This window comes from Gorilla gorilla, chromosome 20, assembly GCF_029281585.2.
Source record: "Gorilla gorilla gorilla isolate KB3781 chromosome 20, NHGRI_mGorGor1-v2.1_pri, whole genome shotgun sequence".
Classification (NCBI taxonomy): Eukaryota; Metazoa; Chordata; class Mammalia; order Primates; family Hominidae; genus Gorilla; species Gorilla gorilla.
Genome location: NC_073244.2, coordinates 17,959,752 through 17,985,312, shown reverse-complemented (window position 1 = coordinate 17,985,312; position 25,561 = coordinate 17,959,752). Strand labels below are relative to the sequence as shown.

The 25,561-nt window shown below is 45.2% G+C and overlaps 1 protein-coding gene across 3 annotated transcripts; it reads right to left on the bottom strand.

Moving 5' to 3' along the window:
- Nucleotides 1-779: 779 nt before the first annotated feature.
- On the bottom strand, nt 780-24,970 carry LOC101130507 (zinc finger protein 700). 3 transcript variants are annotated; one of them, XM_055371700.2, is made up of 4 exons: nt 24,595-24,970; nt 4,233-4,368; nt 3,966-4,026; nt 780-3,268 (listed from the first exon to the last, which is right to left on the bottom strand). In XM_055371700.2, exons 1-4 carry the CDS (start codon nt 24,655-24,657, stop codon nt 1,291-1,293), a joined length of 2,238 nt encoding a protein of 745 aa, XP_055227675.1. In that variant the 5' UTR covers nt 24,658-24,970; the 3' UTR covers nt 780-1,290. The 3 variants fall into 3 exon arrangements, with proteins under 3 accessions (XP_055227675.1, XP_018872013.1, XP_055227676.1); XM_019016468.3 differs by having other exon boundaries at nt 4,233-4,359; nt 24,595-24,969; XM_055371701.2 differs by lacking the exon at nt 24,595-24,970 and adding an exon at nt 18,751-18,993 and having other exon boundaries at nt 4,233-4,359.
- Between the last annotated feature and the right edge of the window lie 591 nt (nt 24,971-25,561).

Below are 25,561 nucleotides of genomic sequence, written 5' to 3'. Positions count from 1 at the left end.
GTGAATGAAAAATTAGGGTTGAGGCCAGGCCCAGTGGCTCATGTCTGTAATCCCAGCACTTTAGGAAGCCGAGGTGGGCAGATCACGAGGTCCGGAGTTTGAGACCAGTCTGGCTAATATGGTGAAATCCCATCTCTACTAAAAAAATACGAATACTAGCTGGGCGAGGTGGGGCACGCCTGTAGTCCCAGCTACTCAGGAGGCTGAAGCAGGAGAATCGCTTGAACCTAGGAGGTGGAGGTGGCAGTGAGCTGAGATTGCGCCACTGCACGCTATCCTGGGCGACAGAATGAGACTATCAGAAAAAAAAAAAAAACCCAGCAAAATTAGGGTTGACATAAAAAATAAGTACATAAGCATGAAAAGTAAAATTTCTTTCTTTTTTTTTTTTTGGAGATGGAGTCTTGCTCTGTTGCCAGGCTGGAGTGCAGTGGTGTGATCTCTGCTCACTGCAACCTCTACCTCCCAGGTTCAAGCGATTCTCCTGCCTCAGCCTCCCGAGAAGCTGGGACTACCGGTGCGCGCCACCATGCCCAGCTAATTTTTGTATTTTTAGTAGAGACAGGGTTTCACCATGTTGGTCAGAATGGTCTTGATCTCTTCACCTCGTGATCCGCCTGCCTCGGCCTCCCAAAGTGCTGGGATTACAGGCGTGGGCCACTGTGCCTGGTGCAAAAAGTAAACTTTCCATGAGGAAAAAGATGCCTGGCATTTTATCCACATGGTAATACTGACTCACAATGTCCAAATAATAACAATGTAACATTATAAGCTTGATCTAATACGTAAAACCAATGGGATATTTTATTATAGCTTATTTAAAAAGAATAACGTTAGTATAGTTATGATAAAGTTAATTGTTTACATTAATTATCTGTATTCAAAAAATCTTGGCAGATCTGAAGGCTTTCCCACACTGCTTACATTCATAGAGTTTCTCCCAAGTGTGAACCCTTCCATGCTGTTGAAGGTGCAAGGCACATCTGAAGGCTTTCCCACATTGCTTACATTCATAGGGTTTCACTCCAGTGTCAGTCCTTTCATGATATCGAAGGGAACTAGAATACACTCATAGGGTTTCTCTCCCATGTGAGTCCTTTCATGACATTGAAAAGAAGTAAAAGGAATGAAGGCTTTCCCACACCGCTTACATTGATACGGTTTCTCCCCAGTGTGAGTCCTTTCATGATATTGAAAAGAACTGGAAAATGTGAAAGTTTTGCCACATTGCTTGCATTCATAGCGCTTCCTTCCAGTGTGAGTCTATTCATGTCCATAAAAGGAACCAGGCTAGCTGAATGCTTTCCCACAATCCTTACATTCATATGGCTTCTCTCCCATATGAGTCCTTGTGTGTATATGCAAGGAAGAAAAATAATTGAATGCTTTTCCGCATTCCTTACATTCATAGTGTTTCTCTCCAGTGTGTGTTCTTGCATGTATTTGAAGAATCTTGGCAGATGTGAATCCATTCCCACAATGCTTACATTCATAGGGCTTCTCTCCTCTGTGCTTCCTTTCATGTATTTGAAAAGAAGAGAATTTACAGAACGCTTTTTCACATTCCTTACATTCATAGGGTTTCTCTCCAGTGTGAGTCCTTTCATGCATCTGAAGGTTTGAGGCAGATCTGAAGGCTTTCCCACATTGCTTACACTCATAGGGTTTCTCTCCAGTGTGAGTCCTACCATGCTTTCGAAGGTTTGAGGCACAACTGAAGGCTTTCCCACATTGCTTACACTCATAGGGTTTCTCTCCAGTGTGAGTCCTTTCATGCATTCGAAGGTGTGAGGCAGATCTGAAGGCTTTCCCACATTGCTTACACTCATAGGGTTTCTCTCCAGTGTGAGTCCTTTCATGATATCGAAGGGAATTGCAACATCTGAAGGCTTTACCACATTGGTTGCATTCATAGGGTTTCTCTCCAGTGTGAGTTTTTTCATGTGTTTGAAATGACTTGGCAGAATAAAAGCCTTTCTCACATATACTACATTTATAAGGTCTTTCTCCAGAGGGCATTCTTATGTGTTTTTCTGTCCTTTCATGAATTTGAAGGTGCTTCACATATCTGAAGGCTTTCCCACATTCCTTACATTCATAGGGTTTCTCTCCAGTATGAGTCCTACCATGCACTCGAAGGTGTGAGGTAGATCTGAAGGCTTTCCCACATTCCTTACATTCATAGGGTTTCTCTCCAGTGTGAGTCCCACCGTGCACTCGAAGCTGTGAGGCAGATCTGAAGGCTTTCCCACACTGCTTACACTCATAGGGTTTCTCTCCAGTGTGAATCCTTTCATGATATCGAAAGGAACTGGAAAGATTGAAGGCTTTACCACATTGCTTGCATTTATAGCGTTTCTCTCCAGTGTGAGTTTTTTCATGTGTTTGAAATGACTTGGCAGAATAAAAGCCTTTCCCACATATCTTACATTTATAAGGTCTTTCTCCAGAGTTCATTCTTATGTGTGTTTGAAAACTTATAAGATAGGATAAGCCTTCCCCATATTGCTTACATTCATACGGTTTTTTCCCAGAGTGGGTCCTTTCATGTCTACGAAGAGAACTGGTATATGCAAATGCTTTTCCACATTCTTTGCACTGATAAGGCTTCTCTCCCATGTGACTTCTTTCATGTCTATGATAGGAACTAGAACTATGGAATGCTTTATTACATTTGCTACATTCATAGGGCTTCTCCCCAGTGTGAGTTCTTTCATGTATTTGAAGGGTAGCAGAATAAGTAAAGGATTTACCACATTGTTTACATTCATATGGTTTCTCTCCAGTGTGAGTTCTTTCATGGATAAGGTATAAACTGAAAGAATGGAAGGCCTTCCCACAAAATTTACATTTATAAGTTCCATCCCCACTGTGCATTACCATGTGTCTTCGAATGCTTGAATGGAAAATAAAGGTTTTTCCACAGACTTTACAAGCATTGGGTTTCTCTCCAGTGTGATCCCTTTCTTGTGTTCTAATGGACGGGCGATACCTGAAGGCTTTCTTATTTTTAGGTTGTTGACACTTACATGGCTTTGGTCCATATTCCTGATACTCACATGCCTTGTGTCCAGTGTCACCTCTGATGTTCATATTAAAAGATGAGTTACCTAGGCCAACTTCTGCACACACAAAGCTGTCACATGATTTTACTTCAGGAGAAGCTTTCTTCTCCTGGAAGTTCAGTCTGTCATCTGGAACCGGGGTAAAAGTTTCTCCACAATGACTGTCTTCTTTAATTTCATTGACTTTCTCTTCTATGAGACTCCTGTAAAACATGAGAAGCACATTATGAAGGGTTTGTTTACAAGTACTTCTATATTAATCAACAAGTATTGCACTTGCATTTTTAACACTGTCCATCAAAGTGTAGGCTTTCTGCCCTGTCTGAATCGTTTGAAGGTGACTGGACATGTTCTACAAGATGACCCAGCCATACCTATTGTTTAAAAAAATATTCATAAGGGGCTTCTTAATAGTATTCCCATGTAAACTATTTTACAATTACTAAATACTGTATGTCATTTTTCTTTTGAGTCCAGTTCTTGTCCTCTTGCCCATGCTGGAGTGCAGTGATATCATCATAGCTTACTGCAGCCTTTAACTCCTGAAGTCTCGAGTGATCCTCCTGCCTTCGCCTCCTGAGTAGCTGGGACTACCGATGCATACCACAATGCCCAGCTAATTTTTTGCTGTTGTTGATATGTGGTCTTGTTATGTTGCACAGGCTGTTCTTGAACTGCTGGCCTCAAGCTATCCTCCTATCTCCACTTCTCAAAGGATTGGGATTACAGGAGTGAGCCCTCAGCCTCAGTCACGTTTAAATATATGTTTTTTGAGAAAATATTCTAAGAAGAAATGAATTTGATGCTGGATTTAGTTCTTTGTTTTACTTCTCTTCAACATATTCTCATATTCTAAGATTGTGCAGAGAGACACTGCTTTCTCTTGGAAATGCAAATTACCTGAAGCTTCTTCTGGGGTCTTGGTACTCATATTCAATGTTCTGGTCATTCCATTTTTTTCCTAAAATACAGACACAGAAAAATAGTCCTGAAGCAGTATAAAATTGTGAAAAAATTATTAGATTCTATGTCTATGATTTACTGCAGCCATGCCTCATTTATTCATCAAAGTATTTCCTGTCTATGTTCAAAATCACTCAACAGCATTGATGAGCTAGAAACACTGGTTTGCTAATGCACTGAGGGAAGGAATATTGTCATCCTTACCTATAGAGGTCAGGTTCCTGAAAGTTTCCAGCATCACTTCCCTGAAGAGATTCTTCTGGGAAATATCCAGCAATGTCCACTCTTCCTGGGTGAAGTTCACAGCCACATCCTCAAAGGCCACTGGGTCCTGAAACATCTCACATGTGTAGAGGAAGATGGGTGAGAGTGACAGCACTGGAGGCCTAGACTCTATTCCCAAGAAGTTCTCAGGATGCTGTGGACTCCAAACATTTATTCCCTGCTTCGGTTATCAGATCCCTTTCTCTCCATCTATACTTACTTTCTTCCATAAAGCAATTTATTTATTTATTTTTTTTTGAGACAGAGTTTCGCTCTTGTTGCCCAGGCTGGAGTACAATGGCGTGATACTGGCTCACCACCGGGGTTCAAGCGATTCTCCTGCCTCAGCCTCCCGAGTAGCTGGGATTATAGGCATGTACCACCACGCGTGAGTGACCTTTATCCTTTCCCTCTTGCAATGTGAGTGTTGTCTTGTCTCGAAAGAAAAATGCGTCAGACACAAAGTAAGCCCACCCCACTAGGAACTATGTTATAAAAAATTTCAAAAAGGGATTTAAGGGAGACTATGGAGTTACTATAACACCAGGAAAACTTAGAACTTTGTGTGAGACAGACTGGCCAGCATTAGAGGTGGGTTGGCCATCAGAAGGAAGCCAGGATAGGTCCCTTATTTCAAAGGTATGGCACAAGATTACCTGTAAGCCAGGGTATCCAGCCAAGTTCCTGTACATAGACACTTAGTCACAGCTGGGTTTAGACCCCCCACAGTGGTTGAGAGGACAGGCAGCAGCAGTGTTAGTGGCAAAGGGACAGATAGCCAATGAGGGATCTCTCCCCACCCGCCAAGGGAAGTCAGCTCCTAAAGTTCTATCTGACCCAATGTCAGAGGACCCATGGCAGGAAATGGCACAGCAATGCCCCCCGTCCTCACCTAGAAGACAGACTCCCCACTCCTGAGCCCACAGCACCTGTGCCTCCTCCGGACAGATACACCCCTAGACCACCCAGAGCAGACAAGAGAGAATGTGAAGCTGCGGGAGAAACCCCTCCCTTGGCAGCTCATTTACGATCTAAGACTGGAAAAACAAGTGCCCCCAGTTAAAGAAGAAACAAAATGGCTCCAAGCCAGAGGTCTCAGGCAAGGACGAAAGGGCCTCCTTATTTAATCTGGCAGAAGGGCTACTGGACTAAGGGGGACCGGGCTCAGGTGCCCCTAATGAGCCCATGGTCAGGATGACAGTCAGGAACAAGGACATTGAGTTTCTTGTCGATACTGGTGCTGAACATTCAGTAGTAACCACCCCAGTCACCCCCTTATCCAAAAAGACTATTTATATAATCGAAGCCACAGGAGTCTCGGCAAAACAAGCTTTCTGCTTGCCCTGGACTTGTACTGTAGGGGGACATGAAGTAATTCACCAGTTCTTGTACATGCCCGACTGCTCCTTGCCCTTGCTGGGAAGGGACTTGCTTAGCAAGCTGAGAGCCACCATCTCTCTTACAAAGCACAGCTCTTTTACAGCTAAAGTTACCTGGAAAGGGAGTCATCATGGCCCTTACTGTCCCCCAGGAGGAGGAATGAAGACTTTTCTTAACCGAGCCAGGTCAAGAGATAAGACCAGCTCTGGCTAAGTGGTGGTCAAAGGTGTGGGCAGAAGACAACCCTCCAGGGCTGGCAGTCAACCAAACCCCCGTACCTATAGAAGTTAAGCCTGGGGCCCAGCCGGTCAGGCAAAAACAGTACCCGGTTCCCTCGAGAAGCTCTTGAAGGAATCCAGGTCCACCTCAAGCACCTGAGAGCCTTTGGAATTATAGTCCTTTGCCAGTCTCCATGGAACACTACCCTCCTGCCTGTTCCCAAGCCAGGGACCAAGAACTACAGGCCAGTACAGGACTTGCGCTTGGTCAATCAAGCTCAGAAAGAAAGCAGGTCATCTGCAGCCTACTGCAACCTAAAACCAGAAGGCAGGTGAGAGAATTCTTAGGAGCAGTAGGGTTCTGCAGACTGTGGATCCCAAACTTTGCAGTACTGGCCAAACCTCTATATGGGGTCACAAAGAGGGGTGCTGGGAACCTTTTGGATGGGAATCCCAACAACAGTGAGCCTTTCATGAGTTAAAGGAAAAACTTATGTCAGTCCCAGCCCTGGGGCTCCCTAATCTGACAAAGCCTTTTACACTGTGTCAGAAAAAGAAAAAAATGGCAGTTGGAGTTCTAACCCAGACTGTGGGGCCCTGGCCAAGGCCAGTGGCCTACCTTGTACCCACTTATTCTAAAGAAGAAAAGGACTTTCTCCAGGCAGAGGGAGGACAGGTGATGGAAGAAGGATGGATCTGGTTACTGGATGGGAGAGTAGCTGTGCCACAGCTGCTGGGAGCCACAGTCATACTGGCTGTGCATAAAACCACCCATCTAGGCCAGGAGTCACTTCAAAAGTTGTTAAGCCGGTACTTCTACATCTCACATTTATCAGCCCTTGCTGAAACAGTGGCACAGTGATGTATTACCTGCCAACAACACAATGCAAGGCAGGGTCCAACCGTTCCGCCCGGCATACAAGCTTATGGAGCAACCCCCTTTGAAGATCTGCAGGTAGACTTCACAGAAATGCCAAAAGCCTCCCATGATCACAGTCTTTGAAATAAGATTAAAAAACTAGTTCTTTTCTAGGTAATAGAAGTAAAAAAAATAGCTAAAACAGAAAAAAAAGAAACCCCCATTTACATGCTCAACCGGATCATATGGTTACAAGCTATCTTAGAAATAATCACTAATAAAACTGGCAGAGCTTTAACTGTTTTAGCCTGGTAAGAAACCCAGATGAAAAATGCTATCTATCAAAATAGACTGGCCCTAGATTACTTGCTAGCAGCTAAAGGAGGGGTCTATGGAAAATTTAACCTAACCAATTGCTGTCTGCATATAAATAATCAAGGGCAAGTAGTCAAAAACATAGTTAAGGACATAACAAAGTTGGCACATGTGCCTGTACAGCTTTGGCATGGGTTTAATCCTAAATCTGTATTTGGAAAATGGTTTCCAGCACTAGGAGGATTTAAAACACTTATAATAGAAATAATAATAATAATAGAACCTGCTTGTTACTCCCCTGCTTGCTACCTGTGCTCCTTCAAATAATGAGAAGCTTTGTCACTACCTTGGTCCACCAAAATGTTTCAGCACAAGTGTATTACATTAACCACTATTGATCTGTCTTGCAGGAAGACCTAGGTAGTAAGGATGAAAGTGAGAACTCCCATTAATAAGTGAGATTCTCAAAGGGGGGAATAAGGAAGGAGACCACCTCTCTTATTGTCTCATACCTCAGAACAAGAAAGAGGAAGCAAAAGTTACAGGAAGGCAGAAATGAGATCAATAGTCAGACAGCCCGGTGCCACACCCCAGGCCTGGTAGTTAAAAATCAACTCCTGACCTAACCACTTGTATTATCTATAGATTCCAGACATTGTATGAGAAAGCACTGTGAAAGTCTTTCTGTTCTGCTCTGTCCTGTTACCGATGCATGCAGCCCCAATTACACACCCCATCCTTGTTTAATTGATCACGATCCTTTCATGTGGACCCCTGTGTAAGCCTTTAAAAGGGGCAGGAATTTCTCTCTCTCTGGGAGCTTGGTTTTTAAGATGCAAGTCTGCTGACGCTCCTGGCCGAATAAAGCCACTTCCTTCTCTAACCCAGTGTCTGAGAGGTTTTGTCTGCGACTTGTCCTGCTACAAATCCAGGGAGAAAAACGAGCTGCCTGGGCTGTCCCTAATGTCTCTTTGGACTGTGGGTCTGTAGCACCTGTCATAACAGAGCCCTATGAATTAATATGCAGAAAAAAGTTAACATTAGCAGTCCTGAGGCTGTGTTTCCTTGAAAATTCCTGTTCCCAAAGTGTAATCTTTGATGACATTGTTAGAGAAGGCAGATAGCTAGCCAAGAGCAGGAGGGGAAGTCCAGGGGAAAGCCCACACCCCCAGGGACCACCCAAAACAGGCATGCTAGATATAAGCAGAGAGGAGGGGAAACACCTAAGTAGAAAGAAACATCCATTATGATGCCCAGGAATCATTCACTTTGCAGTTATCCTGTCAGAATGTAGCTAGATAGATGCTGGTAAGAAGGGCAAAGGAAAGGGGACATTCCTAAGCAAAACCTGGCACCCTAAGTACACAAGAGGCCAAACGAGAAACTCCTAAGAGATACCAGGGTGTAATAAGCACAGATTCAACCACTATACGACCTTCCTGGGGTGGCAGTAATGAGCAATGCAGCCACCCACATATCCACTGACGGCTGAATGGATAAACAAAATGTGGTAAGTATATGCATACTGAGAGGTGACAGCATGCTGGCAGTCCTCACAGCCCTCACTCGCTCTCGGCGCCTCCCCTGCCTGGGCTCCCACTTTGGCGGCACTTGAGGAGCCCTTCAGCCCACTGCTGCACTGTGGGAGCACCTTTCTGGGCTGACCAAGGCGGGAGCCGGCTCCCTCAGCTTGCAGGGAGGGGTGGAGAGAGAGGTGCGAGTGGGAACTGGGGCTGCGCGCGGCGCTTGCGGGCCAGCTGGAGTTCCGGGTGGGCGTGGGCTTGGCGGCCCTGCACTCGGAGCAGCTGGCCGACCCTGCTGGCCCTGGGCAATGAGGGGCTTAGCACCTGGGCCAGCGGCTGCAGAGGGTGTACTGGGTCCCCCAGCAGTGCCAGCCCACCGGCGCTGTGCTCGATTTCTCACCCGGCCTTAGCTGCCTTCCCGCGGGGCAGGGCTCGGGACCTGCAGCCCACCATGCCTGAGTCTCCCACCTCCTCCACGGGCTCCTGTGCGGCCCGAGCCTCCCCAATGAGCGCCGCCCCCTGCTCCACGGCGCCCAGTCCCATCGACCACCCAAGGGCTGAGGAATGTGGGCGCACGGCACGGGACTGGCAGGCAGCTCCACCTGCAGCTCTGGTGCGGGATCCACTGGGTGAAGCCAGCTGGGCTCCTGAGTCTGATGGGGATGTGGAGAACCTTTATGTCTAGCCCAGGGATTGTAAATGCACCAATCAGCACTCTGTATCTAGCTTAAGGTTTGTAAACACACCAATCAGCACCCTGTGTCTAGCTCAGGGTTTGTGAATGCACCAATCGACACTCTGTATCTAGGTACTCTGGTGGGGCCTTGGAGAACCTTTATGTCTAGCCCAGGGATTGTAAATACACCAATTGGCACTCTGTATCTAGCTCAAGGTTTGTAAATACACCAATCAGCACCCTGTGTCTAGCTCAGGGTTTGTGAATGCACCAACTGACACTCTGTATCTAGCTATTCTGGTGGGGCCTTGGAGAACCTTTATGTCGACACTCTGTATCTAGCTAATCTGGTGGGGACGTGGAGAACCTTTGTGTCTAGCTCAAGGATTGTAAACGCACCAATCAGCGCCCTGTCAAAACAGACCACTCGCCTCTACCAATCAGCAGGATGTGGGTGGGGCCATATAAGAGAATAAAAGCAGGCTGCCTGAGCCAGCAGTGGCAACCCGCTCAGGTCCCCTTCCACACTGTGGAAGCTTTGTTCTTTTGCTCTTTGCAATAAATCTTGCTACTGCTCACTCTTTGGGTCCATGCTGCTTTTATGAGCTGTAACACTCACTGCGAAGGTCTGCAGCTTCACTCCTGAAGCCAGCGAGACCACGAGCCCACCAGGAGGAACGAACAACTCCAGACGCGCTGCCTTAAGAGCTGTAACACTCACCGCGAAGGTCTGGAGCTTCACTCCTGAGCCAGCGAGACCACGAACCCACCAGAAGGAAGAAACTCCGAACACATCCGAACATCAGAAGGAACAAACTCCAGACACGCCACCTTAAGAGCTGTAACACTCACCGCAAGGGTCCACGGTTTCATTCTTGAAGTCAGTGACACCAAGAACCCACCAATTCCGGACACAATACATTGAAATATTATTTATACTTAGAAAATAACATCTTGGCCGGGCACTGTGGCTCATGCCTATAAGCCCAGCACTTTTGGAGGCCGAGGCAGGTCGATCACCTGAGGTTGGAGTTGGAGACCAGTCTGACCAACATGAAGAAACCTCGTCTCTACTAAAAGTACAAAATTAGCCAGGTGTGGTGGCACATGCCTGTAATCCCAGCTACTCAGGAGGCTGAGGCAGGAGAATTGCTTGAACCTGAAAGGCAGAGGCTGCAGTGAGCCGAGGTTGTGCCACTGAACTCCAGCCTGCTGTCTCAAAAAAAAAAAAAAAAAAAGAAAACATCTTGTTACATACTACAACATGCATGAAACTTCAGGATAATTGCAATAAGCAAAATACAATAGAATTCATCTTACAGAACTTATGTAGATTTGTCAAACTATCTCAAGTGTACGTGTAAAATTCCTTAAGCTGATAAGTTTTAAGTTTTGTTTTCCAATAAGTAATGATAATAAATCATGGTAGCAGCCAGGTGTGGTGACTCATGCCTATAATTCCAGTACTTTAGGAGGCCAAGGCAGGTGCAATTATGGAGGTCAGCAGTTTGAGACCTGCCTGGCCAACATGGTGGAACTCCATCTCTACCAAAAATACAAAAATTAGCCAGGCGCGACAGCATGGTACTGGTACCAAAACAGAGATATAGACCAATGGAACAGAACAGAGCCCTCAGAAATAAGCATGTCCTTTGTAGGGACATGGATGAAGCTGGAAACCGTTATTCTGAGCAAACTATCTCAAGGACAGAAAACCAAACACCGCATACTCTCACTCATAGGCGGGAATTGAACAATGAGAACACTTGGACCCAGGGAGGGGAACATCACACACCGGGGCCTGTCATGGGGTGGGGGGAAGGGAGAGGGATAGCATAAGGAGATATACCTAATGTAAATAACGAGTTAATGGGTGCAGCACACCAACATGTCACATGTATACATGTGTAACAAACCTGCACATTGTGCACATGTACCCTAGAACTTAAAATATAATATTAAAAAAAAAAATCAGCCAGGTGTGGTGGTGTGTACCTGTAGTCCCTGTTACTTGGGAGGCTGAGGCAGGAGAATCATTTGAACCTGGGAGATGGAGGGTGCAGTGAGCCAAGATCGCGCCACTGCACTCCAGCCTGGATGACAGAGTGAGACTCCATCTCCAAACAAACAAAAAACGACAAGAATGAATAAATAGAGGCAGAAAAGGCATCTGACAAACCTTAGCCCATTTATGAGTAGTGTTCCATTTTTGGAACGCTAAGCATGTGAGAGTTATTTATATCCTACTGTTCAAGGTTATCGCCAAAGTCTGATTTTTCACACATCTGCAATTCAAAAAATTGCAATCTCCAGCATAAATGGGTTAATATCTCCTCATGATTAAAAACACTCAATGAACTATACAAGAGAAGATTCCATAAGATGACAGAGAAGCACAAGGAACGTAGAAAAATCTATAGGCCAGGTGCGGTGGCTCACACTTGTAATCCCAGCACTTTGGGAAGCTGAGGCAGGCAGATCACGAGGTCAGGAGATCGAGACCATCCTGGGTAACATGGTGAAACCCCGTCTCTACTAAAAATACAAAAAATTAGCCAAGCGTGGTGGTAGGCACCTGTAGTCTCAGTTACTCGGGAGGCTGAGGCAGGAGAATGGCTTGAACCTGGGAGGTGGAGGTTGCAGTGAGCCGAGATGGCACCACTGCACTCCAGCCTGGGTGACAGAGCGAGACTCTGTCTCAAAAAAAAAAAAAAAAAAAGAAAAGAAAAAAAGAAAAATCTACTATAAAGACATGTATTAAAAATTCAAAACCAGAGGCCAAGGCAGACAGGTCATTTGAGCCCAGCAGTTAGAGACCAGCCTGGGCAACATAGGGAGACCCCGTCTCTGTAATAAAATAAATAAATAATTAGACATGGTGGCACACAACAAATGGTACTGAAACACCTGGATTAGCAAATGCAAAGAAATGAATTAGATACAGAACTTCACCTTTTACAAAACTACCTCCTAATGAATCATTTACTTAAATGGAAAATGCAAAACTCACAACTTCTAGAACGTAACACTTGTGAAAACCAAGACAACCCTGGATTTGGCAATAAGGTTTCACACACAACACAAAAAGCATGATCTGTGAATGAGAAAATTGATACATTGGACTTCAAAGTAAAACTGTCAGTACTGGGACCAAAACAGATATATAGACCAATGGAACATAACAGAGGCCTCAGAAATAACACCACACATATACAACCATCTGATCTTTGACAAACCTGACAAAAACAAGAAATGGGGAAAGGATTCCCTATTTAATAAATGGTGCTGGGAAAACTGGCTAGCCATATGTAGAAAGCTGAAACTGGATCCCTTCCTTACACCTTACACAAAAATTAATTCAAGATGGATTAAAGACTTAAATGTTAGACCTAAAACCATAAAAACCCTAGAAGAAAACCTAGGCAATACCATTCAGGACATAGGCATGGACAAGGACTTCATGACTAAAACACCAAAAGCAATGGCAACAGAAGCCAAAATTGACAAATGGGATCTAATTAAACTAAAGAGCTTCTGCACAGCAAAAGAAACTACCATCAGAATGAACAGGCAACCTATAGAATGAGAGAAAATTTTTGCAATCTACCCATCCGACAAACGGCTAATATCCAGAATCTACAAAGAACTTAAACAAATTTACAAGAAAAAAATCAACCCCATCAAAAAGTGGGCAAAGGACATGAACAGATATTTCTCAAAAGAAGACATCTATGCAGCCAACAGACACATGAAAAAATGCTCATCAACGCTGGTCATCAGAGAAATGCAAATCAAAACCACAATGAGATACCATCTCACACCAGTTAGAATGGCAATCATTAAAAAGTCAGGAAACAACATGTGCTGGAGAGGATGTGGAGAAACAGGAACACTTTTACACTGTTGGTGGGACTGTAAACTAGTTCAACCATTGTGGAAGACAGTGTGGCGATTCCTCAAGGATCTAGAACTAGAAATACCATTTGACCCAGCAATCCCACTACTGGGTATATACCCTAAGGATTATAAATCACGCTACTATAAAGCAATATTCACTATTCACAATAGCAAAGACTTGGAACCAACCCAAATGTCCACCAATGATAGACTGGATTAAGAAAATGTGGCACATATACACCATGGAATACTACGCAGCCATAAAAAAGGATGAGTTCATGTCCTTTGCAGGGACATGGATGAAATTGGAAATCATCATACTCAGCAGACTATCACAAGAACAGAAAACTAAACACCGCATATTCTCACTCATAGGTGGGAACTGAACAATGAGACCACTCGGACACAGGGCAGGGAACATCACACACTGGGGCCTGTCAGGGGGTGGAGGGCTGGGAGAAGGATAGCATTAGGAGAAATACCGAATGTAAATGACAAGTTGATGGGTGCAACAAACCAACACGGCACATGTTATACCTATGTATCAAACCTGCACGTTGTGCACATGTACCCTAGAACTTAAAAGTATAATTTAAAAACAAAACAAACAAAGTAAAACTGTCTGTTTTGGAAATGACTTTGTTAACAGAATAAAAAGACAGGTGACAGACTGGGACAAAATATTTGCAGAACACCTATCTGGTGATGGACTGGTATCCAAAAGGTATGAAGAAGTCCTAAAATTCTATAAGAAAAAAACCAACCAATCAAAAAAGAAGCAAAAAGCCAGGCACGGTGGCTCATGCCTATAATCCCAGCACTTTGCGAGGCTGAGGTGGGCGGATCATCAAGGACAGGAGTTCAAGATCAGCCTAACATGGTGAAACCCAGTCTCAACTAAAAATACAAAAATTAGTTGGGCCTGGTGGCGTAAGCCTATAATCCCACCTACTCTGGAGGCTGAGGCAGATAAATCACTCGAACCTGGGAGGCAGATGTTGCAGTGAGCCGAGATTACACCACTGCACTCCAGACTGGGCAACAGAGCCAGACACAGTCTCAAAAAAAAAAAAACAAGATCTTTCCAAGTATACCTCCCCACAAAGACTGTAATTTTTTTTTTTTTTTTTTTTTGAATCGGAGTCTCGCTCTGTCGCCCAGGCTGGAGTGCAGTGGTACGATCTCGGCCCACTGCAAGCTCCGCCTCCCGGGTTCATGCCATTCTCCTGCCTCAGCCTCCCAGTAGCTGGGACTACAGGCGCCCGCCAACATGCCTGGCTAATTTTTTCTATTTTTAGTAGAGACGGGGTTTCACAGTGTTAGCCAGGATGGTCTTGATCTGACCTCCTGATCCGCCCGCCTCGGCCTCCCAAAGTGCTGGGATTACAGGCGTGAGCCACCGCACCCGGCTAAAGACTGTAATTATGGCAAACATATGACAGGATGCTCTACATCACGTGTCATTAAAGAACGAAATGAAAACAGGCCGGGCGCAGTGGATCACGCCTGTAATCCAGCACATTGGGAAGCCGAGGCAGGTGGATGACCTGAGGTCAGGAGTTTGAGACCTGCCTGGCCAACATGGTAAAACCTCATCTCTACTAATAATACAAAAATTGGTCAGGAGAGGCAGCGCACGCCTGTAATCCCAGATACTCCGGAGGCTGAGTCACGAGAATCGTTTGAACCTGGGAGGCAGAGGCTGCAGTGAGCTGAGTTTGCGCCTTTGCACTCCAGCCTGGGAAACAAAAGCGAAACTGCATCTCCAAACGAACAAACAAACAAACAAACAAAAAACAAAAAAAAAAGAAAAAAAAAAGAAAACAATGAGGCAGCAGCAAATACCTGGTGGAGTAGCTAAAATCCACAACACTGACACTTCCTAATGCCAATGACAGTGAACACTCATTCACTATCGATGTGAATGGAAAATTCTACAGCCAATTTGGAAGACAGTCTGTGGAGGTCTGAAGAAAATAAGCATGGTCTTACTGATTCAGTAGTCTCAATCCTACAATATTGACCCAAATGAACTGAAAACTGATGTCCACACAAAAGTCCTCCCACAGACATTTTTAGCAGCCTTACTCATAACTGCCAAAAACTAGACTCAAACAAGGTGAGTCTTTTTTTAAAACAAAATAGATGAGGTCTCACACTGTATCTACCAGGCTGTTCTCTAACTCCTGGCCTCAAGCAATCTTCTCACCTCCGTCTCCCATGTAGCTGGGAATTTAGGGATGAGGCATCACACCAGGCTCAAGATGAGCCTTTCAGTAGGTGAATAAAGAAACTATGGTAACACCCATCCAATGTAATGTTACTCAGTGATGAAAGAAAATGAGTGGCCGGCCCCTACTGGGAAGTGAGGTGCCCCTCTGCCCGGCTGGCCGCCCCGTCCGGGAGGGAGGTGGGGGGGTCAGCCCCCCGCCCGGCCAGCCGCCCTGTCCGGGAGGTGAGGGGCGCCTCTGCCCGGCCGCCCCTACTGGGAGGTGAGGAGCCCCTCTGCCCGGCCACCACCCTGTCTGGGAGGTGTACCCAACAGCTCATTGAGAACGGGCCATGATGACAATGGCGGTTCTGTGGAATAGAAAGGGGGCAAAGGTGGGGAAAAGATTGAGAAATCAGATGGTTGCCGTGTCTGTGTAGAAAGAGGTAGACATGGGAGACTTTTCATTTTGTTCTGTACTAAGAAAAATTCTTCTGCCTTGGGATCCTGTTGATCTGTGCCCTTACCCCCAACCCTGTGCTCTCTGAAACATGTGCGGTATCCACTCAGGGTTGAATGGATTAAGGGCGGTGCAAGATGTGCTTTGTTAAACAGATGCTTGAAGGCAGCATGCTCGTTAGGAGTCATCACCACTCCCTAATCTCAAGTACCCAGGGACACAAACACTGCAGAAGGCCGCAGGGTCCTCTGCCTAGGAAAACCAGAGAACTTTGTTCACTAGTTTATCTGCTGACCTTCCCTCCACTGTTGTCCTGTGACCCTGCCAAGTCCCCCTCTGCGAGAAACACCCAAGAATGATCAATAAAAAATAAAAAAATAATAAAAATAAAAAAAATAAAGAAAATGAGTGGCCGGACATGATGGCTCACAAATGGAATCCCAGCACTTTGGGAAGCTGAGGTGGGAGGATCACCTGAGCTGGGGTGTTTGAGACCCTGTCTCTAACAAAACAAAAACAAATTATTTTTTTTTTTTCTGAGATGGAGTCTTGCTCCGTCGCCCAGGCTAGAGTGCAGTGGCGCAATCTCAGCTCACTGCAAGCTCTGCCTCCTGGGTTCACACCATTCAAAAACAAAATTGTTTTTAGATAAATAAATAAAAATAAAAAATACATGAGTTGTCAAGCAACAAAGGTATCGAGAGACCTTCAATGCATATTTTTACATCGAGGAAGCAAGTCTGAAATGGCCACTTACAGCATCATTCCAAATATTTAATATTCTGGAAAATGCAAAACCGAGGCAGGAACATTACCATTTGTTGCCAGGGATAAATAGGGGTGGCAGAAGAGGGAGGGGAGAGCTATGATTAGGAGAGCACAGGGGATTTTGAGGCCTGTGACACGCTTCTGTATAAGACTGTGATGGTGGATACATGACACACGTAGTTGTCTTAAACCACAGAACAAAAAGAGTGAAGTTTCATGTAAAAGATGGACTTTAGGTAATAATAATATTGGCTTCTTCAATTTTCATCGTGTTCACATGTAATATATTCTTGCATCAATTATAGGATACACTACACACAGTCAATATGGTTTCCTTGGTTTAAAACTTTTTTTTTTTTTTTTTTGAAACAGGGCCTTGCTATGTTGCGTAGGCTGGCCTCCAACTCCTGAGTCCAAGCTATCCTCCCATTTCAGCCTCTCTAAGTGGTAGAATTACAGGTATGAGGCACAGCACCTGGCCAGTCAAGATGTTTAAAATAGGGGGAACTATGAGCTTGGAAGAAAAATGAGGGAACTCTGGATTATCTGCTCAATGTTTTGGGGAAACAACCACTGTTCTAAATAATAAAATCAACTAAATAAGAAAGTGAATTAACTATCATTCCATGTAAGGTTCATAACTGACTTTAAATAAAATCCGATATAAAATATCACATATTGGCCGGGTGCAGTGGCTCACGCCTGTAATCCCAGCACTTTGGGAGGCCGAGGCGGGCGGATCACGAGGTCAGGATATTGAGACCATCTTGGCTAACATGGTGAAACACTGTCTCTACTAAAAATTCAAAAAATTAGCCGGACGGGGTGGCGGGTGCCTGTAGTCCCAGCTACTTGGGAGGCTGAGACAGGAGAATGGCGTGAACCCGGGAGGCGGAGCTTGCAGTGAGCCAAGATCACACCACTGCACTCCAGCCTGGGTGACACGGCAAGACTCTGTCTCAAAAAAAAAAAAAAAAAAAAATCACATATTGGTTTGCATAAAAAACATGCAAAAATAAAATATACTGATGTGGATGGGTACCCAGGTTGGGGAAGTATAAAGAAATGTAAGGCAGTTATCGTTCACAGTACTGACTCCATCAATATTTGGATTCATTGTGCAACTCTTTTATGTATTTTGTGCATATGTAATACTTTTAGTTAGTTTCTAGAATGCACACTATACAGAAATAAATCTCAGTGAATTTTAATTATCAGCAACAACAGCATAGCATATTGAAACTAATTTTTTTGTTTCTTTTCTTTTTTCTTGAAACAGGGTCTCGTTCTGTTACCCAGGCTGGAGTGTAGTGGTGCAATCATAGCTCACTGCAGCCTTGAACTCCTAGGCTCAACAGATCCTTCCACCTCAGTCTCCTGAGTAGCTGGGTCTACAGGCGCACATCACCATGACCAGGAAAGTTTTTGTATAGACAAGGTTTGCCATGTTGCCCAGGCTGGACTAATTTATTTTCTTTCTTTTTTTTTTTTTTGAGACAAAGTTTCACTCTTGTTGCCTGGGCTGAAGTGCAATGGCACGATCTTGGGATCTTGGCTCACTGCAACCTCCGCCTCCCAGGTTCAAGCGATTCTCCTGCCTCAGCCTCCTGAGTAGCTGGGATTACAGGCCTCTGCCAGCACGCCTGGCTAATTTTGTGTTTTTAGTAGAGATGAGGTTTCTCCATGCTCGTCAGGGTGATCTTGAACTCCTGAACTCAGGCTATCTGCATGCATTGACCTCCCAAAGTGTTGGGATTACAGGCGCAAGCCACCGTGTCTGGCCACTAATTTTAAAACTAATTTTCTTGAAGTCCAAAAAAGTCTCAAGAAGGATAAAAAATGATTATTATGCAAAAAGTTTATACTGAAAAACATCAATATAAAATGCAATAAATGGAAAAATGTCATGTGTCCTTAAAAGGAGATTAAGTATCACTATGATGTAACCTCTCTGAAATATGCCTAAAGTTATATTTTATGAAATTTACAATGCAGTTTGTTTCCCTCACTAAAATTAAGAAAAAGGTACTTCTAAAAACTGAAATAGAAGACAATGACTAAAAATAGACAAGATCCTCTATAGAATATTGTTGGGAGGTGTTATGGCATGAATATTTGCATCAATCCAAAAAAATCATACATTAATAACCTACCCCCAATATAGTATTAGAAGTTGACATCTCTGGGAAGTAATTAGGATTAGATGAGAGCATAGGAGTAAATCCTTTCTGAATGAGATTAGTGCTCTCATAAGAAGACACAGGAGAGCCGGCTTCCTCTCTTCTCTGTCATGTGAAGGAACCACAAGAAGACGATCATCTGCAAACCAGGAAGCGGGCCCTTGCTGGACACTAGATCTGTCAGCTCTCTGAAGATGGACTTCATGACCTCAAGAACTGCCAGAAAGAAATGTTTATTCTTTAAGTCACCCAGTCTATGGTAATTTGATATAGCAGCCCAAGATGACTAAGATAGAGAGGCACTATCCCTACTACACACTGCAGCTTTGTACTCTATACTAATTAAGAGAAAATGGTATTAACAGAGAGATGGAAAGATAGACCAATGGAAAACAGCAAATTGTGAAACGAGGGCATCTATGTTGTTTTTTTTTTTTTTTTGAGACGGAATTTTGCTCTTGTTGCCCTGGCTAGAGAGCAATGGCGCAATCTCGGCTCACTGCAATCTCCACCTCCCAGGTTCAAGGGATTCTCCTGCCTCAGCCTCCCGAGTAGCTGGAATTACAGCCATGCACCACTATGCTTGGCTAATTTTGAATTTTAATAGAGATGGAGTTTCACCATATTGGTCAGGCTGGTCTCAAACTCCTCACCTCAGGTGATATGCCAGTCTCAGCCTCCCAAAGTGCTGGGATTACAGGCGTGAGCCACCGCACCCAGTCTGGGCATCTATTTAAGGTAATGTGAAACTATGACAAACCAAGTATTGTCAGCCAATGATACAAGTGGTGAACACTTAACAGAAAAAGCAGGGACAAATGGTTATCTACAGGAGAATAATCAAGCTACTACCCATCATCTCCATATACAATAATTTAATTAATTCTAGAGTTGCCGGTTATAGTGAGTTCTTATATTGATATGTTACCTTAGCATGCATTTTGATTATGGATTTAACATTCTCATAACAGAAGAAAACTTTACTCAAACTCAACAGAGTTTCCACTTCTACACCTCCTCTCAGTTCCTCCATGTGGTCAACTCACATATATTTGTTACACAACTGCATTCTGGTGACCACCTCCCTGTAGGACAGCTAAATACAACCTTGTTGGGGTGGCCTTTCCTTGTCTTTTGGGATATTTCTCTCTTCACAGTTGAGACAATCCAAAGGACAGGAATCATTTCTGTTTTTCCTCAATAGCAACATCCAATTAGCTGATTGGCCACGTGTCTCCAATTAATGGAAACTGAAGTTAGGAGAGAGAAGCTGAGCACCCACGAACTGGGTATCTAGATGAAAACTATACCAGGCATCTCCTCCACCACTAGTCATTCAGCTGCTCCCTTGGGAGGCCCCACTCCCCTAGGCACAGATACCCACTAGACCCTCCAAGAGACATGGCAATTGTGGGGGTCTTGGGTCAGCTACAGGCCGTTCTAAAACTCAAAATCTGGAAAACATAGGAGTGTGTACTGAAGACATATCACCCTGCAAAGTTTCCATAAAGGAACCTCATCCCAAAGACATCCTGATAAGGTGTCTGTGTCTAAGAAAGATAAAAGGAGGAGAGGCAGAAAGGATTTTTCAGGAAAATGTCTAGTGGTTATTCTCTGCTTTCTTGTCATGTTAAATGTTCAGAAACAGATTTTACTGCAAGCCCTTGAAGAGTTAGGCTATGGTATGAGGGTGGAGGATTTGAGATCCGGCATCCCATATATTTGGAAAATGTAAGGGGAAACCAGTTGCCCTGGAAAGTGTGGAAAAATTTAAATAAGCAATGAGACTGAACTGTGTGTAGTGTCCTAAGGTCCTACCTAAGGACCCTGAAATCGAATTTAAATACAACTCTCGGAAATTACTAATTTATAGGGAAATAAAATTCATGCTTAATCAGGCACAATTTACCTATTACCTTGGAATTACATACCTAGAAATTTTCTACCTACATAGGCTGTTTGAACAAGTAAGTCAGGCCGGGCGCAGTGGTTCACACCCGTAATCCCACCACTTTGGGAGGCCAAGGTGGGTGGATCACTTGAGGACAGGAGTTGAGACTAGCCTGGCCAGTGTGGTAAAACCCTGTCTTTACTAAAAATACAAAAATCAGCTGAGTGTGGTGGCACATGTCTGTAATCCCAACTACTTGGGAGGCTGAGGCAGGAGAATTACTTGAACCCAGGAGGCGGAGGCTGCAGTGAGCTGAGATCGCGCCTGCACTCCAGCCTGGGTGACAGAGTGAGACCCTATCTCAAAACAAACAACAAAAACAACAAAGTAATTAAAAAATTTAAGCTGGTAGATCTTTAAATTATCTTGAAGCAATGTGATCATGGGGTTGAGTCACCTGACACACAGCTTTCACATAGCTAGCTGGAATCCTCCATTCCCTGATTACAGATTCGCCTTCTTTCTTACCTATAGTGTTTTGTAAAATGTTGTAAATGACTGAAGGGAAACAGGAAAGACCCTTTCCCTCTCCACTATTTTTTTTAACTTACATTAATATGATTTTTCACAAATGAGATGGGGTCTCAATATGTTGCCCAGGCTGGTCTTGAACTCCTGAGATCAAGCCATCCACCTGCCTTGGCTTCCCACAGTGCTGGGGTTACAGGTGTGAGCCATCCTGTCAGGCCCCTCTTCACTACTGATCTCTGTAGTAAGACTACAGAGACTACTTTCTCACACAAAGATTTCATGGCTATCAGATTGTCTTCAGCTGGAATGTTAAATTCACTCTTTTAAATTGAAAAGGAAATAAAAACCAGCTAGAAAGAAAAGAAAACAAGCTCTGGGGGAAAAAAGTAAACCATTATGAATTAAGTTGTTAGCCAGGTGCACTGGCTGATATCTGTATCTGTAATCCCAGCACTTTTGGAGGCCAAGGAAGCAGGACTGTTTGAGGCCAGGAGCCAGAGACCAGCCTGGGCAACATAACGAGACCTAACCTCTGTAAAAAATAAAAAATTAGCCAGGTGTGCTGGTGGGCAATTGTAGTCTTAGCTACTTGGGAGGCGGAGGTGCTTGAGCTGGGGAGGTCAAGGCTGCAGTAAGCCATTATCGCACCACTGCTCCAGGCTGGGTCACAGAGCAAGATACTGTCTCAAAAAAAAAAAAAAAAAAAAAAATTGTTGTATCTCATACATCAGCCTTCTATGGAAAACATAATCCTGTTACATTTATTTGCCTTTTGCCTATATAAGTGTTAGGGAAGCAGGTGCCTAGGGGAGCCAGAGAAAGACCAATTTAAGTTCAGCTCCATCTTGAGACTAACAAGAAACACTCCTTGCCAGTCACAACCCATGATCATAAAGTTTCCCATGAAGAAAACAGCCTGAAGATGCCTGCAAGTATCCTTACACTCCCACAACGACAGAATGTCCTGATGTCCCAATACCTATAACAATACGTGCTTTCAAGATAATTATAGTTACGTTTTAATGCACTTGGGTGCTAAAATGTAAAGGATAGTTTTCTTTAAATCAACAGAGTAATAAATTTTGTACGTTCCTCCACTTGCTGTATGAGGATATACACTTGCTGTATGAGGATATAAAGACAGTACGTTCCTCCACTTGCTGTATGAGGATGCCCTACTCTGAAACAGAGAAGCTTTTTCTTTCTTTTTCCTTTTCTCTTTATTTATTTATTTATTTAAATAGAGACAGGGTCTCGCTGTGTTGGCCAGGTTGGTCTTGACCTCTTTCCTGTTTGTTTTGGTTTTTGAGATGGGGTCTCACTCTGCTACCCACACTGGAGTGCAGTGGCGCATCCTCGGCTGGGCTGCAACCTCTGCCTCCGGGGTTCAAGTGATTCTCTCACATCAGCTTCCTGAGCACCTGGGACTACAGGCGCAGGCCACCACACCCGGCTAATTTTTGCTAGTTTTGGAAGAGACGGGGTTTCACTATGTTGCCCAGGCTGGTCTCGAACTCCTGACCTCAAGTTATCCTCCCACCTTGGCCTCCCAAAGTGCTTGGATTACAGGCCTAAGCCATCATGCTGGCCCAGAGTAGCTTTCAATAAACTCTCTTCTCACTGCACTTTGGGACTCGTCTTGAATTCCTTCCTGTGTCAGATTCAAGAACTCTCCTGGGGTCTGATCAGGACCTCTTTTCCTGGTAATACAAGCAAGAACTTAACTTCCAATTTTGGAGTACTGAGTCCATTTCCCTAGAGTCTGTGTTTTTCCCAAATGGGCCACTGCTATCTTTCCGCTTGAATAAACTCTTCCAACTGAAATCTTGACCTTTCTATTATTTCGGAGTGACAAGTCCAAATAAGGCAACTGCATCTCTGCAACCAATCAAGCATTTATCTGGTTTGTCTCCTCACGTAACTTATAAAAGCCTACCCCTAAACTGGTAAACTAAAAATAAAAACATACCTCTGGCCTGGCGAGATGGCTCACATCTGTAATCCCAGCACTTTGGGAGGCTGAGGTGGGTGGATCACTTGAGGTCAGGAGTTCGAGACCAGCCTGGCCAACATGGTGAAACCCCATCTCTACTAAAAATACAAAAATTAGGAGGGCATAGTGGTGCATGCCTACAATCCCAGCTACTCAGGAGGCTGAGGCAGGAGAATCACTTGAACCCGGAAGGTGGAGGTTGCAGTGAACCGAGATCAGGCCATTGCACTCCAGTCTGGGCAACAGAAGGAGACTCCGTCTCAAATAAAAACAAAGTACCTTCCCAGCTAAGTGAAGTGACCGGCTCTTGGCCAACAGGACCCCCAAAAAACCCTGAAAATTGAGTGCCTCTGTATGACAGGATGGGAGGTGAGACAGGTCTCCTTATACCCTCTCCCACACATTCATGTAAAAATAGATATCATCAGAATGGAAAAACAGACTCCTTGTGGCAAGAAGATACTAACTTACAAACAAAACCTAAGGCCACGCAAGGCAAAAGTAAAGTCACGCCTCAGAATTCATAAAATCTCGAGAAACAGGTCTGTTTTCTGGCTGGGATGGAATCAAGTGGCAGATAACAGACCCCCTTCCTTCAGCATTCCTTCCTACCTCCTCCAAACTTTAGACAAAGATTCAACACTCTCAACCAGCTGCCACCTACAGAATCCCTCAACCACCTGTGCCTTCTAACCCCCCTTCCACAGGTCCCACCCTTTCTGCCAATGGAACTTACACCTTTCAGTCACTGATTCATCATTTTTCCTGCAATTCCTGTCTCTCTGAAATGAATAAAACCAAACTGTCTTGAGCCGCCTCGGGACCACTTACTCCAGGCTGCTTGGGGTTGTGTTTCCCTCGGCCAAGGTCTCTCCTATTCGGCTCTGAATAAACTTCTTTATTTTACATAGTTTGACTTTTTCCGTTGACGAAACCACAAGCCAGGACGGGGTGTTTCTCATTCGTGAATCGCTGTTTGCTCAAATGAACTCTTTAATTGTTAACGTACCTCAGTTTAATTTTTAACAGGAGAAAGTGGGGACTGGGGGCCCCACAGACCTCTGCTCCTCCCACGCACGAACCCCACACCCGAGTCAGGATGCCTCCATGACCCTCCCGTTGCTTCCGCACAATCTGGGGAGACGCGGGGCTGCGGGATCGGAACTGCCCAGAGAGGGCTCCGGGGCAGGGGCCGGGGCCGCAGTCGCCGCGCAGGGACGGGACAGGACGCCCGGGTCCTGGCTGCCGGCCCAGCCCCGTCCAGCGGCCAAGGGGACCGAGGGCCGAACTGCTCAAGGAGGACTCGGTCCCAGACCCCGGAGTCGCCCACAGGGAGGCCCGGTTCCCGCCTGTTCCAGGCAGCCCCTCCCCCGTCTCACGACATCTGGTCCCGCACACGCACCATTTCCCGGCTTTCAGATGTCCCGGGGTCCTCTCTACAGCTCCTGTGACTACAGCAGGGCATAGCGCAGGCGACAGAGCGACAGAAGCCTGGGTACAGGCACCAGGTCCCTTTCGGGCTGGACTGACCGGTTACCAACCGCCGCCCGCGCAGCGAGGAAGGTGAGGAAAGCGACCCCCTCCATTTCCGGATGAACTGTGGGCAGTGCCACGCCCCAGCACCTCTGATTGGATGAAATACTAGGTCCCGCCCCCCACATCTGAGTGACAGCTGAAGCCCTGAGTATCAGGCCCCGCAGAGCCAGACTGACGGATTCTAGCCACAGCTTCTCTAAGGATGAGCTGCTTTCTGTACTCTGGTTATTGGATATTTGCATTTCAGCCAAACTTGCTATTGATAGAAGAGAACACTAGCGTCATCCTCACTCAAGGGACTGTCCCCGCTCCTTCGTTCTGCACGGGGTCACAGGAGTGTGCAGGGAATTTCAGACTCAGTGTCCATGGGAGCCATCTGCTGGCCTCAGAGCAGCAGGGGAACCGAGACCAGGCCAGGCACGACTGCACCAGGAGGAGAGGCATATGCCCTCCAGCGGGCCGGAATTGGGGATGAGGCGTGGCCAAGCCTTGCTCACACACCCCCATCCCGTTGTGAAAATGCTTCCTCCTTTCAGATCTTCATTTTCACCAGCAGGAAACTCTCACCAGGTTTTGTTTCTGACCTAAGTAAACTGTCAACTTCATGAACCCTTTATCCAGGTGACGCCACCAAACAATTCTGTCTCTAGCTCTAGCCTGATCTTCACACATTTTCTTTTCTTTTCTTTTCTTTTGAGACGGAGTCTTGCTCTGTAGCCCAGGCTGGAGTGCAGTGGTGCGATCTCGACTCACTGCAAGCCCCGCCTCCCGAGTTCACGCCATTCTCTTACCTCAGCCTCCGGAGTAGCTGGGATTAAAGGCGCCCGCCACCA